This window comes from Hyperoodon ampullatus, assembly GCF_949752795.1.
Source record: "Hyperoodon ampullatus genome assembly, chromosome: 9".
NCBI lineage: Eukaryota > Metazoa > Chordata > Mammalia > Artiodactyla > Ziphiidae > Hyperoodon > Hyperoodon ampullatus.
Genome location: NC_136922.1, coordinates 67,191,611 through 67,205,634, shown reverse-complemented (window position 1 = coordinate 67,205,634; position 14,024 = coordinate 67,191,611). Strand labels below are relative to the sequence as shown.

Below are 14,024 nucleotides of genomic sequence, written 5' to 3'. Positions count from 1 at the left end.
TTACTTTGATTCACGCCACCAAAGTATACTTTTGGTATGGATAATGACAAGAATCTATCTCTCCAAACCATGCACACTGCAGTCAGAATGGTTTTTCTAAAATCCAAATCTGATCATCAGGTCATTCCTTGACTAAAAACCTTACTAAAGCCAGATTCCTTAGCTAGTGTGGCCTACAAGGCCTGTGAAAACATAGCCTCTCCAGCTGTCCTCATCTCTTAGCATCCCTTAGCATTTTTGCTACCTCCTACTTCCAACGTGCCAGCCTTTTTGAACTTCTCACAATTCCTTAAAAGCCACCATACACCATACACCTATCTCTGGCCATAGGCTACTACTGCCTTTGCTTGGAACACACTCCATTCCCATCCCCCTTCTACTTGGCTTGCCTAATTCCTAGTCATCCTTTAGGACCTAGCTTACTATTCTCATTTCCTCTGGGAATTCTTCTCTAACCTAAGACTAGGCATTTTCTAAGGGATCATAACACTTAATTTGCCACATAGTAACTGCTTACTTATGTATTTGTTTTTCCCATCTTCTCACTAGAAGATCCTCAAAAGCAAGGCCTTGGTCTCATTCATCTGTATCTCTTATATCTAATACAGTGTCAATAATTGAGAAGGTATCCAATATCTGTTGACTAAAAAAGTAAGTTGCTGTGATTTTCCTTACATCTTTGAATAAATTTAAATAAAAACCAGCTATTCCTCACACCTAGAATACACTGTAGACTAAAAATTAATATTCTACAAAAATAAATGAAGGTAACAGCAATATTTTGCACAGAAATGTGGTACTCCTTAACTTTTATAAAACATGAGGAAAATGGAATAAAGATCTAATTTCATTATAAATTTTATTGACTAATATTTTAAAATAAAGAGAAAGCCCTTCTTAGGGTTCTCTTAGAGTACTATAGTTTAATATATATACATGTTGGGCGTATTGGGGGTCCAGAGACTAATGAGGTATTCCTTTTTACTAACAAATAATACTATACTTCTTTGTGGTAGTGACACTGACAGGCAGAAAGATGGGGTAACGAGGCAGGAAGGTAGATACAGAGAAATAAGATAGCTACCTCCAATTCTAATTCTTGTCTTAAATCCTCTGAATTTTGATATTGGCATTCAGAGAACACTACAGAAAAAACTTCAGAAAAGAGTGTGTGGCTGGAATAACACTATATTAATCTGTAAATAGCACCCTTACCTCACTAGTGCTAACTGAAAAACCTTTCGATTTTTGAGAAAAAATTTGAGTTTTGCTTGTTTTCATCAATCATTACATTATGACACTAAATAGAAAAGCCATGGCCCAGTCAATCAATCTCAGATTTGTAAATTTTTAGGGTTCACCTTCCAGATTATACTCATGACAAATTTAAATTACCACCACTACCACCTCATTAAACCGGTGACAGAATCAGTTAATCTAAAATTTTAATAAATCATAAGAGCATCTAATATAAAATATTAAAATCAAAATCCAAGTTAACAAGATTTTACACTTAAAACAACATTTGCAGGACATTTATTATATTATTTCAACTTTTAAAGAGAAAGATGCTTGAAAATAGCCATGACAAGGAAACTGGGGAAGTCAGCTTCTCAAATATAAAACAACAGGGCTGAAGTACACTTAAATCAGTTTAAAAAAATCAAACTTTAAATGTAACCTTTATTAAACCCCTGATAAAATCTTTCCGCCCTTTTAAATTAGAATACAAATTTCAGAAGCATACAAAATGTCAACAGCAGAAAACACTTATTTCACAGTAGATTACATTCTGGTTGAAATTTTTCCTCTGTCCCTTTAGTTTTATTTCAGGTCATCTTTTCCAACAAATTTAGTTTTTAAATGTTTTTTTTACACAACGGAAAGTCCTTTTTAGAATTTCTAAAAGATAAACCCAAATTAGAGGGAAAAGACTATTTAACCTCAAAGCCTACAGCAAAATAAGTAAAACGACTAGAGGGCAAATGACAAGCATTTATTAAATATACATACATATATATATTTCTAAGGGAAAAAAAACCTATGTAAAACTAAATGACACTGTTTTTTCAAAGTGGCAATCAACATTCAAAAAGTTTGTAAAAACACCATTTAAAAATTCAGGTTCGGGGGCTCCCCTGGTGGCGCAGGGGATAAGACTCTGTGCTCCCAATGCAGGGGGCCCAGGTTCGATCCCCGGTCAGGCAACTAGATCCCACATGCATGTCGCAACTAAGAGTTCACATGCTGCAACTGAGGAGCCGGCAAGCTGCAACTAAGGAGCTGGCGAGCCACAGCTAAGTAGCCTACCTGCCACAACTAAGACCTGGCACAACCAAATAAATTAAAAACAAAACAAAACAAAATTCAAGTTCCAAGTCAGTTACCAATCACTGAACAAAGAAAATGAAGCAACAACAGCTGAAATCATAAATTAACCCTTTGTTCAGTGACTACAATTGGTGGAGTGAGATGGGGGACACTGAAAATACGCTGTTGCACCAATTTATATTTACTCCAAAAACAGTACGTTTAAAAAGGGAATCCAGGGATTACCCAGATAAGACAGAAAGGCCCTAATTCATCTATTACGTTGCCTGGAATTTCACTATGTAGTGAGCAGGGAATCTGGAACTCTCTACGGAAAATTCAGTGTCATATTATTTCACTTAATCCATAGCAGCACATACCAATGGGCAAAACTTTGTTCCATTTCTAAAAATAGTTAAGCTGAGAAACTACTCAAAATCACATTTTTATACATAAGAAATTAATATTTGGAACTCCCATCCCTTGTGACAAACAAGAAATGGCCCAAAGCCACTACACATAATTTCAAAATTTTTTCTTTAAATAAAAAAATCATATTTCCCATGCAATTTTAAGAAATATATTTTCCCTCAGGGAATAAGAGAAATGTGATTTCATGAGAATTACTAAATCTTGGCGAGAGTCCAAAAGATCTAAAATAATAAAACTGGATATAAACTGACAAATTTCTATTGACTTAACTGCAGGTTAAAATTTTACCCTGTTGGCTTCCAGGAAAAAGCCCTAACAAGTTAAACTAGAATGATAAAATATGTATATATATAAATTCAGGAAAAAGCTAACAAGGACACACAAAAAGCTATACAGTGTGGTATTTGAGATCTTTTTTGAGCCTTTTAAGTAGATGAGTCAATTTTGTGCTTTAAATATGTAAATTTCTGAGAATAATATTATAAATTAAAGAAGAAACATTTGCACCACTAAAGTCAGACAGTGCAAAAATGGTAAACTAAATAATTAAGGCTTTCTGCTCAACCAAGATGGTGATAATGGGCAGTAGCCTATCTAGGCAAAAGGTGAAGAAAAAAGCAAAAAACAGAAGAGAAAGGTACTCTTTTGAAGTAACCGGTTTACACTACTGTAATGTGGGTGTTAGATGACTTAATGCTATTTAGTCTGATGCTATAAAACAGTCCAGTTCCTTCTGGTGGAGAGATGGTGGAGTTACAATCATCAGGTGGCTGAGTTATGCTGAGTCATTTATCCAAAGATGAAAGAAGAGTAATTACGAACACCTGCAGTTGACAATGACCCACATATCTATTCAAAATGACAAAGAAATACAAACAACAAAACAAGGAGTATAGGCTGGCCGTACTAACAAACAGAACAATCAGATCAAATAAATGTCTAGATACTCAGATCTTAATTTTAACTCCTAATAAGTAGAAGGTTAGTACTGATGATATGATACTTAAACAATTTGACTGTGACAGCTTAGGTGAAACAAGAGGACAAGTAGATTTAGTGAAGAAAGAAATGGCACATGAGAACCTTGGTATTTAAGTTTTTTTTGCAGCCTTCTCTACCAGATCTATAGTAAATAATATCGTTGGAGTTTCTTAGAATATGTCTAGCTAATTTTTATGGCTGTTTCTCCTTATTTGATCATTCAATTAGTGGCAGATTGGTCAAAAAGAAAGCTAAATTAGCCACACTGAGACACCAAACATGATGGAAACAATATTCCTTTCCATGAAGCAGGTAAAGTCTTATGCATGACAAACTAAGAAGTAAAATCATTGTTAGCTTGTCTAGGACTTTAAAAAAGGCTTCCTATAAGCCATTTTTATATGGAATTTGGAACTTCACAACTGGTAAAGTTAAATGTACTCCACAGAGATGAGGGTTACTAAAATACACACCCAAAGATGAGTAATAATAAAACAACAACAACAAAAAAGGTTATCAGAAGCATCAAGGTACTGACCCATGTCCTGAAGGAGCAATGAAGTATAAACAACACTGCACTCTGTTATCAGGCATCTGACGTCTGTTCACTCTAGATTCTGCATTTAGGTAGTCCTCAAACTTACTATCAATGTAGTCGATAACAGGCTGCCAGCTGTAGAATGCAGATAAAATAATTAAGTTGTAATTCTACATGTGAACATACAACTGATGACTCTGTTAAAGGGCAATAATCAATATTTTTAAATACACAAAACCAATGTAACCAATGGAAGACATCTCAAATTATTCTATATATACTGATTCAAAAACATATAAATTATGTTGAATAAATCTTGATTCATTATTTCTAAACTTTCCAAACAGAAGAAAACTGTTTAGAGTCAGACACAAGTAAATTATATTACTTGCATTAATAAGTATATCAATGCTAAGACACTTTACAATATGAAAAATTATATTCAAAGAGTTTTATATTTCAAATGAAAAGATTAAACAATACAGAAACCTCATAATGAACTGTTACTTAGGTGTTTCAAAAGTCGACAGAAATTTACTTCAAAAAACAATGTGGAACTTGGGACTTCCCTGGTGGTCCAGTGGTTAAGAATCCGCCTTCCAATGCAGGGGAAGTAGGTTCAATCCCTGGTCGGGGAACTAAGATCCCACATGCCATGGGGCAACTAAGCCTGAGCACTCTAGAGCCTGCTCGCCGCAACTAGAGAGAAGCCTACGTGCCCCAACGAAGATCCTGCGTGCCACAACAAAGAACCGACGCAGCCAAATAATAAATATAAACAAAAGAAAAAAACAGTGTGGAACTCAAAGAAAAATTAAAATATTTTTTATAAGCTACTAAGATATTGTTTCCAATTAGAAAGCCACGGGTGTTTTCTTCACTTACAACTTATGGAAAAACTGAAGGTCTAAAATCAGGTTTAAATTAGGATGTGACAGAAAATGGATAAAATTATAGTAAAGAATGAAAAGTTTCAAGTTTCTTGTACTAATGAGAATTCTTTTATCTATATTTTAGAATCTGTCTTCAAAATACTTCTATGAAAGGCGTTATCTTCATCTTATAGAAGAGGAAATCAGTTCAAAGAAGTTAAGCAACATGACAAGTGGCAAAGTTGATATACGAACCCAAGTCATACTACATAAAGTTCAGTGACCTTCGCTAAGATGAGAAGTTTTAAAATGTTAAGGTAAAAAAGTCTAACCACCCCCATCCCCAAATGCAGTGGAAAGCAGCAGTGACAAACCCTTCTTACCAATTACTATTATCCACTGCATCTCCAAATCCTGGGGTATCAACTATTGTGAGCAGCAACTGAACACCACCTTCTTTGATTAAAACTTTGGATTGTTCCACCTGTAAAAGTCATTGGTACAGATATTAATACCATACATTATATCCTTGGTTTCCTACAACGTGAGAGGTAGGGAGATGAGTGTTAATCAAAACCAAATGGGAAGCTTTTTGCAAACTAAATCTACTCACCTACACACTTTCTTTAGAATCAATTACTGTTAGAAGTCTTGGTTGTTTAAAAGAAAAGCACATATGTAAATAGTGGGTTTATGGCTCACTGTTGGTACAGAGAAGGAAAACAGGAACTGATAAAATAATATTAATTACTAAAGCCATACAATACTTATGTAACCTAAATGCACATCTAATAATACAAATAAACAATGTGCTTGAATGATTAATTCATAGAGATCAAATGTAATTAATCAGACAAGGACATTTAATTTACCATTTGCAGTAAACGTTTCCCTGGACTATCTCCATCTAGTTTAGTCCAAACCAATTACTCAAGTGAACTTATTAACATTTGCAAATCTTTCTCAGCATGGCTGTAATTATTTACATTGTGTTTACGTTATGGCTAAGATACAATTCTCTTCTCAAATGTGTTACTGTACATTCAGGCCAAAGCAATCAGCAAAGGTCAAGGAATTGAAAAAAAATGTATTCTGGTAGGGTAAAACCCTACTAACTCTGATTAAAATCTTCACTTCTCTTCAGAATTTGTAAAAATCTTCTCTTTGAGAAAAGGTATTTGTACTTAAAAACAATAACAACATTTCCTTCTACAGTCTAAAATATTTTTGTAACCCCAAACTCTGTTTTAGAATGTAAAATTCATTCATCTTGGGCATACCCTGCTGCTACATAAAGCAAACACTGATTCAAACAGAAAAGGGGAATCATTCTCCTAGAAAAAGATAGGCTTTCATTCAATTTATATCAAGTGTTTATTAAAACTAGAGGTTTCAATTATGCTGATAGGCTAACTTAAGAGGCAAGAATTATACTGAAACTCTGAGTGCTACAAGCCATAAGATGGTACAAATTATTGTACCAATAAGTACCATTAGACTTAAGAGGGAAAGGTAATCACATGAAAAGCAACTTCAACTATTTATGTTGGTTAACAGTGTTTGGAAAGGAAGAGCAACTAATTTCTGGGTAGAAAAAGTTTGGTTCACCTTTAGAGATTTCAGAAATGATGATCTCTTTCCATTTCCCTTTGACATTTTCTTACAGATGTTAGCTGATGGATGAGGAGTTGAGACTAAGACTGCTGAGCAAGAAAGTGTATAGCAGCATTGCCCAATAGAACTTTCTGAAATGATGGAAATGTTCTTTGTCTACACTATCCAATATGGTAGCTGCTTGTCCATGTGGCTACTTACCCCTTGAAATGTGACGAGAGCGACTGAGGAGCTGAATGTTTAATTTTATTTAACTTGAATTAACTTAAATTCAAATAACTTCATGTGGCTTAGTGACTACTGAATTGGACAGTGAAGGATGATAGCAATCAAAAATTATTTTGTTAAAAGAGTATTATCAAAAAAGAAACTTGCTGAAACTGAAAATACTGCCTGAGATTTGGACATGCATGTCCATGGCGAGGCTTCCAATCTTTTAGACAAATAAGGGACAAAGCTCTTATCTTTTAGACCAATGGTCTTCAGACTGCTTTGATCCTAGTGTAAACTATCAGTGAAAATTTTAAACATCCCAAATATAAGTATGTTTATTTACCTACCAAACATACACAACTGGCAATCTGAACATTAAATATTAGTGTCAATTTCTCGTAAATTAAAAAAGTAAACATCAATAAATAAGGGTTCTGGGCTTCCCTGGTGGCGCAGTGGTTGAGAGTCCACCTGCCGATGAGGGGACACGAGTTCATGCCCCGGTCCGGGAAGATCCCACATGCCACGGAGCGGCTGGGCCTGTAGGCCATGGCCGCTGAGCCTGTGCATCCGGAGCCTGTGCTCCGCAACGGGAGAGGCCACAACAGTGAGAGGCCCGCGTACCGCTAAATAAATAAATAAAATAAAATAAAATAAAATAAATAAATAAATAAATAAAAGGGTTCTAATATTTTCTGGTCACCTTCAATATCAACAATGGTTGCAACACTGCTTGGGAGACCACTGTTTCACACCACATAGCTAAGATAATACAGTTTGTCTGATACCAGCTTACTGTAATAACATGAGGGAAACCAAATAACTGCAGAAATAATCAGACTCATTAGGGCAGATTATCAAAACTAAAAAAAATTAAGTGATATTACTTCATGTGGCTTAGGAAGTTCACATTCTATATATCTGGTGGTCCTCTATAGTTAAAAAGGATAATCTGGTTATATGTCAATTATATCTCCATTAAAAAAAGGGGGGGCTTCCCTGATGGCGCAGTGGTTGAGAGTCCGCCTGCCGATGCAGGGGACACGGGTTCGTGCCCCGGTCCGGGAAGATCCCACATGCCGCAGAGCGGCTAGGCCTGTGAGCCATGGCCGCTGAGCCTGCGCGTCCGGAGCCTGAGCTCCGCAACGGGAGAGGCCACAACAGTGAGAGGTCCGTGTACCGCAAAAACAAAACAAAACAAACAAAAAAACCAGGTTATTCATTTATGGTAACTGTCATTGAAGCAGAAATATCCAAAGTAATCATACCAGCCCTTCACCTAACAATTCTTTTAAATGACACAGTACCGTATATTAGAACTGATGCAAAAAATGTAATTGTTCTGCATGAATCATCTCCTGATTTTACTCCAAACCATTTCTGGTTCCCTTATTACCAAACAAAGCCCATTTCTACCTTCAGTACTAGGTTGTATACTAATCACACACCGTAACAGCTTAAATTTTAAGATTTTTGTTTCCTTGTTTAAAAAAAAATAGCTGAACAACTTAACTGTTTACTGAAATGACAAGAAAAATGAAGATCTGTATTTTATATGCTTTAACGAGTCTGTTTATAAAGCTTCTTTTCTTCTTTGGCCTATGAAATTCTGTGTATCCATACATGGTCAAATACAAAGAAGACGGCAACATATGGAAGAAATCCAGAAAACATAACTGTAAACTAGTGCCATTCACAGGATCCAACTGTATCCTATCATCTGGTTTTGCAAGTATCCTCATGGGATCCATGGAAAACAAATTAGTTCAAGTCCAGGAATTTCAAACTTTTCTTAAGAAATCTATTCCAAATGGCCACTTTCCCATGCACTTTACTTAAGCAGGTCACATCAGCATATTTTATGGCATCACTCAGAGTTCCAAAAGAATGAATCAAGGGCACTTTCAACTGAGTTTCTCTCTGAAAAATAAAACTAAAGCCTATTTTATTGTCTATGTATAAATAATTAATTAAGGGCTCTTTTGGATTCCTAGATTCCAGAAACCCACACTTTTTTCTAATATTTTCAGTTTTTCAATCTGAGAGAAAGAAAAAGTCAAACTTTCACTGTTTATACAGCTTCAGTTCTTCCATTTTTGAAAGACTATTAAATACACTACACTTTTCTAACTTAATGTCTGAGTCATTTTTTAAAGATAAATAAAAAGTGTTACTTAATTAACTATATTAAAATTTGAGGAGAGGTTTAAAATTGTCTGTCAGGAGTTTACCTCCAACTATACTTGCTCAGGAGGTGGCATTACAACCAAAACTCTGCAGACTTGAATAGTAGATACTTGAACAGCCTGTGATATTCCACTTAGCTCAAACACAAAATCTATTTTGATTATTTAATAACTCAAAAGACAAACATCATCTTAAACACTTCATTATGTTCAACAAGAAACTTAAAAGAGGCAATAACCAACAGAATAGTTATGCTTAAAGACTACTTCCCTCTCATCAAGACCCAGAACTAGCTGAAAAGAAACTTGATCTGAAGATTCTAATTCTGCCTTCCACTCTCTGAACCACTACACCTCATTCCCTTGTCTCCTTACACTGAGATCTTAATTCCCTTGTCCCTTTCATTTTCTATTAGCAACCCCCCCTCCCCAATCCTTTCTTTTCCATTCCAGCTCAGATACCTTTCCATAAAATTCATAAACTTCAACTTTGACAGGAATTTCCATGCCATATGATGATCCTTTTACTTGTTCCTTCATCTCATGCCTCCCACAGTAAGGCTTTTATTTGTTTGCTCCTTCAACTCATGTCCCTCCCAGTATGGCTCTTCCCAAGCTCTACCTTACAATCTCTGCCACCATGCTCAGCAAAGCACTTGATCTCTGCTGGAAGAGGAGAGCACCCCCAATTTGTTGTTGCTATTTATTATTTAATCTTTAAAAACTGAAGTATAGTTGATTTACATTGTTTCAGGTGTACAGCAAAGTATGTATGTATGTATATATGTGTGTGTATATATATATATATTCAGATTTTCCATTATAGCTTATTACAAGATGTTGAATATAGTTCCCTGTGCTATACAGTAGGTCCCTGCTTTTTATCTCTTTTATGTATAGTGGTGTGTACATGTTAATCCCAAATTCCTAATTAATCCCCCCCCTTCCCCCTTGGTAACTATAAGTTTGTTTTCTAAGTCTGTGAGTCTGCTTCTGTTTTGTAAACAAATTCATTTGTATCATTTTTTTAGATTCCACATAAGTGATATCATATGGTATTTGTCTTTCTCTTTCTGACGTACTTCACTTCGTATAATAATCTCTAGGTCCATCCATGTTGCTGCAATGGCATTATTTCATTCTTTTCTATGGCTGAGTAGTATTCCATTGTGTGTGAGGTGTGTGTGTGTTTGTGTGTATACACCACATCTTCTTTATCCATTCATCTGTCAGTAGACATTTAGGTTACTTCCATGTCTTAGATAGTGCTGCTGTGAACACTGGGGTGCATGTATCTTTTTGAATTAGAGTTCTCTCCAGATATATGCCCAGGAGTGAGATTGCTGGGTCATACAGTACCTCTATTTTTAGCTTTTTAAGGAACCTCCATATGGTTCTCCATAGTGGCTTCACCAATTCACATTCCTACCAACAGCGTAGGAGGGTTCCCAACAGCATCCCCAATTTGTTTGAAGCAACACTGAATCTTCCCTCCCGTTCAGTGGAATAGATCCCTTTTTTCCTAAGTCTAATTTCTCAATCTATGCTGGGGATTTGACCAATTTCCATTTTAGAGTCATTTTGACAACTATTTAGACTATTTCCCCTGTATCTTCAAACTCTTATCTCTTAGGGAATGATTCCCCACAGGATACAAACATTCTCAGGTCTTTCTTGGAAATAAAAACCAAACCACTGTCTCTGTCCCCTGCACTCAACCTCTAGGTATTCCCTCTCATCCCTTCCTTCATAGCTCTACCCCCATCTTCATTGCCTCACAAATCACTTCTCAACCCACTGTCATCTTCCCCTCTATTCCTATTTCACTAAAATATACTTTGCCAAGGTCACCTATACCACCCTATAGCAGCACCTTTCTCACTAAATCATAATTGTTTGCTATATCCTTCATATGACTGTGACATCCTTGAGAACTCTGTGTCCATCATCCTTGTAGCCCTCAAACCTGGTAAAAGACAAGCATTCAATCATCTGTTCTGTGTTATGACTGGTTCAAAAAACTATCAAAACTGGACCAACATCAACAGGAGAGTTTCCTAATTGGACTCTATAAAAATGTTCCAAGAAGTCATAAGATGTTATCTTAGGGATAGGATTCACTGTTTTCACTTCTTCTCACCTCCAAAATTTTCATACCCATTTAATCTAAAATAGTGATTTATTGGACTTCACAGACCAAGAAAAAAAGTTTTAAAGGGGACCAACATAAGGCTACCAACAAAGAACTTAAAAAAAAAAAACTAGCACTGTCATTTCACAAAAGAAACTGAAATGGATTTAGTCTCAGAATAAAGGACAGTCTTTCCCTAGGAGGCAGTTGGCAACCTTTTGCTGACATGAAATAAGATATATTTTCAAATATAACAAAATTATAAAATTTGCTACCATATATACAACATTGTATGTAATATTTTTCTTAAAATTTTTGTTAATCTGAGCACCTATATTTGAGATTGGGATATGAAGTAAAGCTCAAGTGTTCAACTTCTTCTATCACTTTTTTATTTTATTTTATTTTATTTTATTCTTATTTACTTTTTTGCGGTACGCGGGCCTCTCACTGTTGTGGCCTCTCCCGTTGCGGAGCACAGGCTCCAGACGCGCAGGCTCAGCAGCCATGGCTCATGGGCCTAGCCGCTCGGCGGCATGTGGGATCTTCCCAGACTGGGGCATGAACCCGTGTCCCCTGCATCGGCAGGCGGACTCTCAACCACTGCGCCACCAGGGAAGCCCTATCACTTTATTTTAATCAGTCTATTGGGAAAATATATATATGAATGAAAGTGAAAGTAACATGGTGCCATTTCATTCAATTTGAAATATTCTGAAAGAACTAAGGAAAAACAGTTCACTCTCTTACTTTCTTCCCACAGAGATAGGATGAAACCAGTCTGCAGCAGTCCAGAAACACTACAGAGCAGTGGTCCACAAAGTATAGTACCCAGACTGGCAGCTGCATAGTTTGGGAACTTACTGGAAATGCAAATTCTTTGGGCCCTGCCTCAAACCGACTAAACAGAAAACTCTGGGGAGGGGGACTCAACAATCTGTTTGAGCAAGGCTTCCAAGTGATTGTGATACACACTGAACTTTAAGAACCACTGGTATAAAGAACTACAGGACTAGAATGTCAGCTCACATTTGGAACTGCACAGCTCAGGTACCTAAGGCCAAAGATAGGAGGTTGGGAATTAATCTCAGAAGACTTCTATCTATTACTGAAAGTTCACTCAAATCAGAACCACTGATATACCGGAAACTCAGAATCATTTCTCTGCTCAGAGTAGATGGTTTCTCCTTCCTTCCAAGACTGTGAATGTGAAGGAATTTCTTCTTTAAGATATAAGCCTCTTGTAAATAAATAATGCTTAGCGAAGAGATTATGAAATTGTGGTCTTTATTAAAATTTCACTCCCTATTTGGCCACATCACAGGATGTTTCTTCTCTTCTTCTTCTTTTTGACAGTTGGAAGTGTTCCAGAAAGGCTTCAGGTCAGGGAAATTGCAAATATTTGCCTTCTGAAACTCAGGATTGTATGTTTTTCCTGGTCTATGTCTGGGCTGAGATGTAATACTTCTGAATCACTCTTCACTAAAAGAATTTAAGAGCATCTAAGAGCAGATTATCTGCTAGATTATCGAGCTTGGTGAAAAGCCAGTCAACTGTAAAAGAAAACTACATTCTATTCTCTAACTACACTGAATGACTAGGAACATGTCATGTTCTCTCCTGGGTAAGTGAAGAGAAGAGTTCAGATGATCTTCATCTAGTCTCCAGTATATCAAGGAATACCTCCATGGTACAGTCAGGAAAGAGGACTTCTCTGGGATTCTAATCAGGATCAACCCAGTTCTCAAATGTTAATGTCTCACTTTTGGTAAAGGGGGGAGATTTAACAGTGGTACACAAGCCTTTGTCTTAAAAATCTTACTAGAGATACCCTTAGTCTTAATTACTCCTTTGTTTTCAAAACAGGGAGAGCTAGGAAGATATTCACAATAGAAGAGGACACTTGTGTTATCTTAAAAAGGAAGGCAAAGTGAGTTTAGACAGGATTATTTTGGAGACAGGCCAATGTAAATAGAATTCTGACAAATTGAGAGCCTCTCCCACCACCTTTAACAGATGCCAGCCTGGGAGAAATTATCTGCAGTGACTGAAATGTAAGGGACTATTACCTAGATAAGATACTTCTCTCCAAATTAAGAAGAAAAAGATAGGAAATATTAAGATGGTCAAAGCACTCAATGAAATCTGAACAATTAATGAGTATAAAAGACATGTTCAATCTCATAAGAAATCAAAGAAAATAAAATGAAATGATGAAATGTCTTTATGCACACATATATGCACAACAGAAATGAGTACTTATGTCCACCAAAAGACATATACAAGAATATTTACGTTAGTCAAAAAGTGAAAGCCCAAACGCTTATCTACAACAGAGGGGATACACTGTGATATATATTCATGCAGTGGAATATTATACAATGATGAAAAGAACTACAGTTATACAACATGAATAAATACCACAGACATAATCTTCAGTGAAAGAAATCAGACAGGAATATATCTAAATGAAGTTCAAGAACAGACAAAATTAATCTATGGAGATAGAAGTCAGAAAGGTGTTTAATTTGGGGGTGGGTATAATACTGAGTGAGAGGAGGCATAAGGAAGTCTTCCAGGGTCCTAGAAACATACTATATCTTAATCTGGGTGTGGTTAACTGGATATATGAATACATATATAAAAACTCACCAAGTTCTATGCTTAAATTTGTGCCCTTTTAGTACACAAATTACACATCAATTTAAAAATTAAAAAAATTTTGCTCAAGACAAAATAAAAATAAT

At 36.0% G+C, this 14,024-nt stretch overlaps 1 protein-coding gene across 1 annotated transcript in view; it reads right to left on the bottom strand.

Moving 5' to 3' along the window:
• The window catches only part of SEPTIN7 (septin 7), a 113,360-nt gene that overhangs the window by 29,788 nt on the left and 69,548 nt on the right, over window positions 1-14,024 (bottom strand). The window contains exons 4-5 of the mRNA XM_079710958.1: window positions 5,517-5,617; window positions 4,262-4,396 (exon numbers count right to left, since the gene is read on the bottom strand). Of these exons, the coding sequence (XP_079567084.1) occupies window positions 4,262-4,396; window positions 5,517-5,617 (236 nt within the window). The remainder of the gene's footprint in view (window positions 1-4,261; window positions 4,397-5,516; window positions 5,618-14,024) is intronic.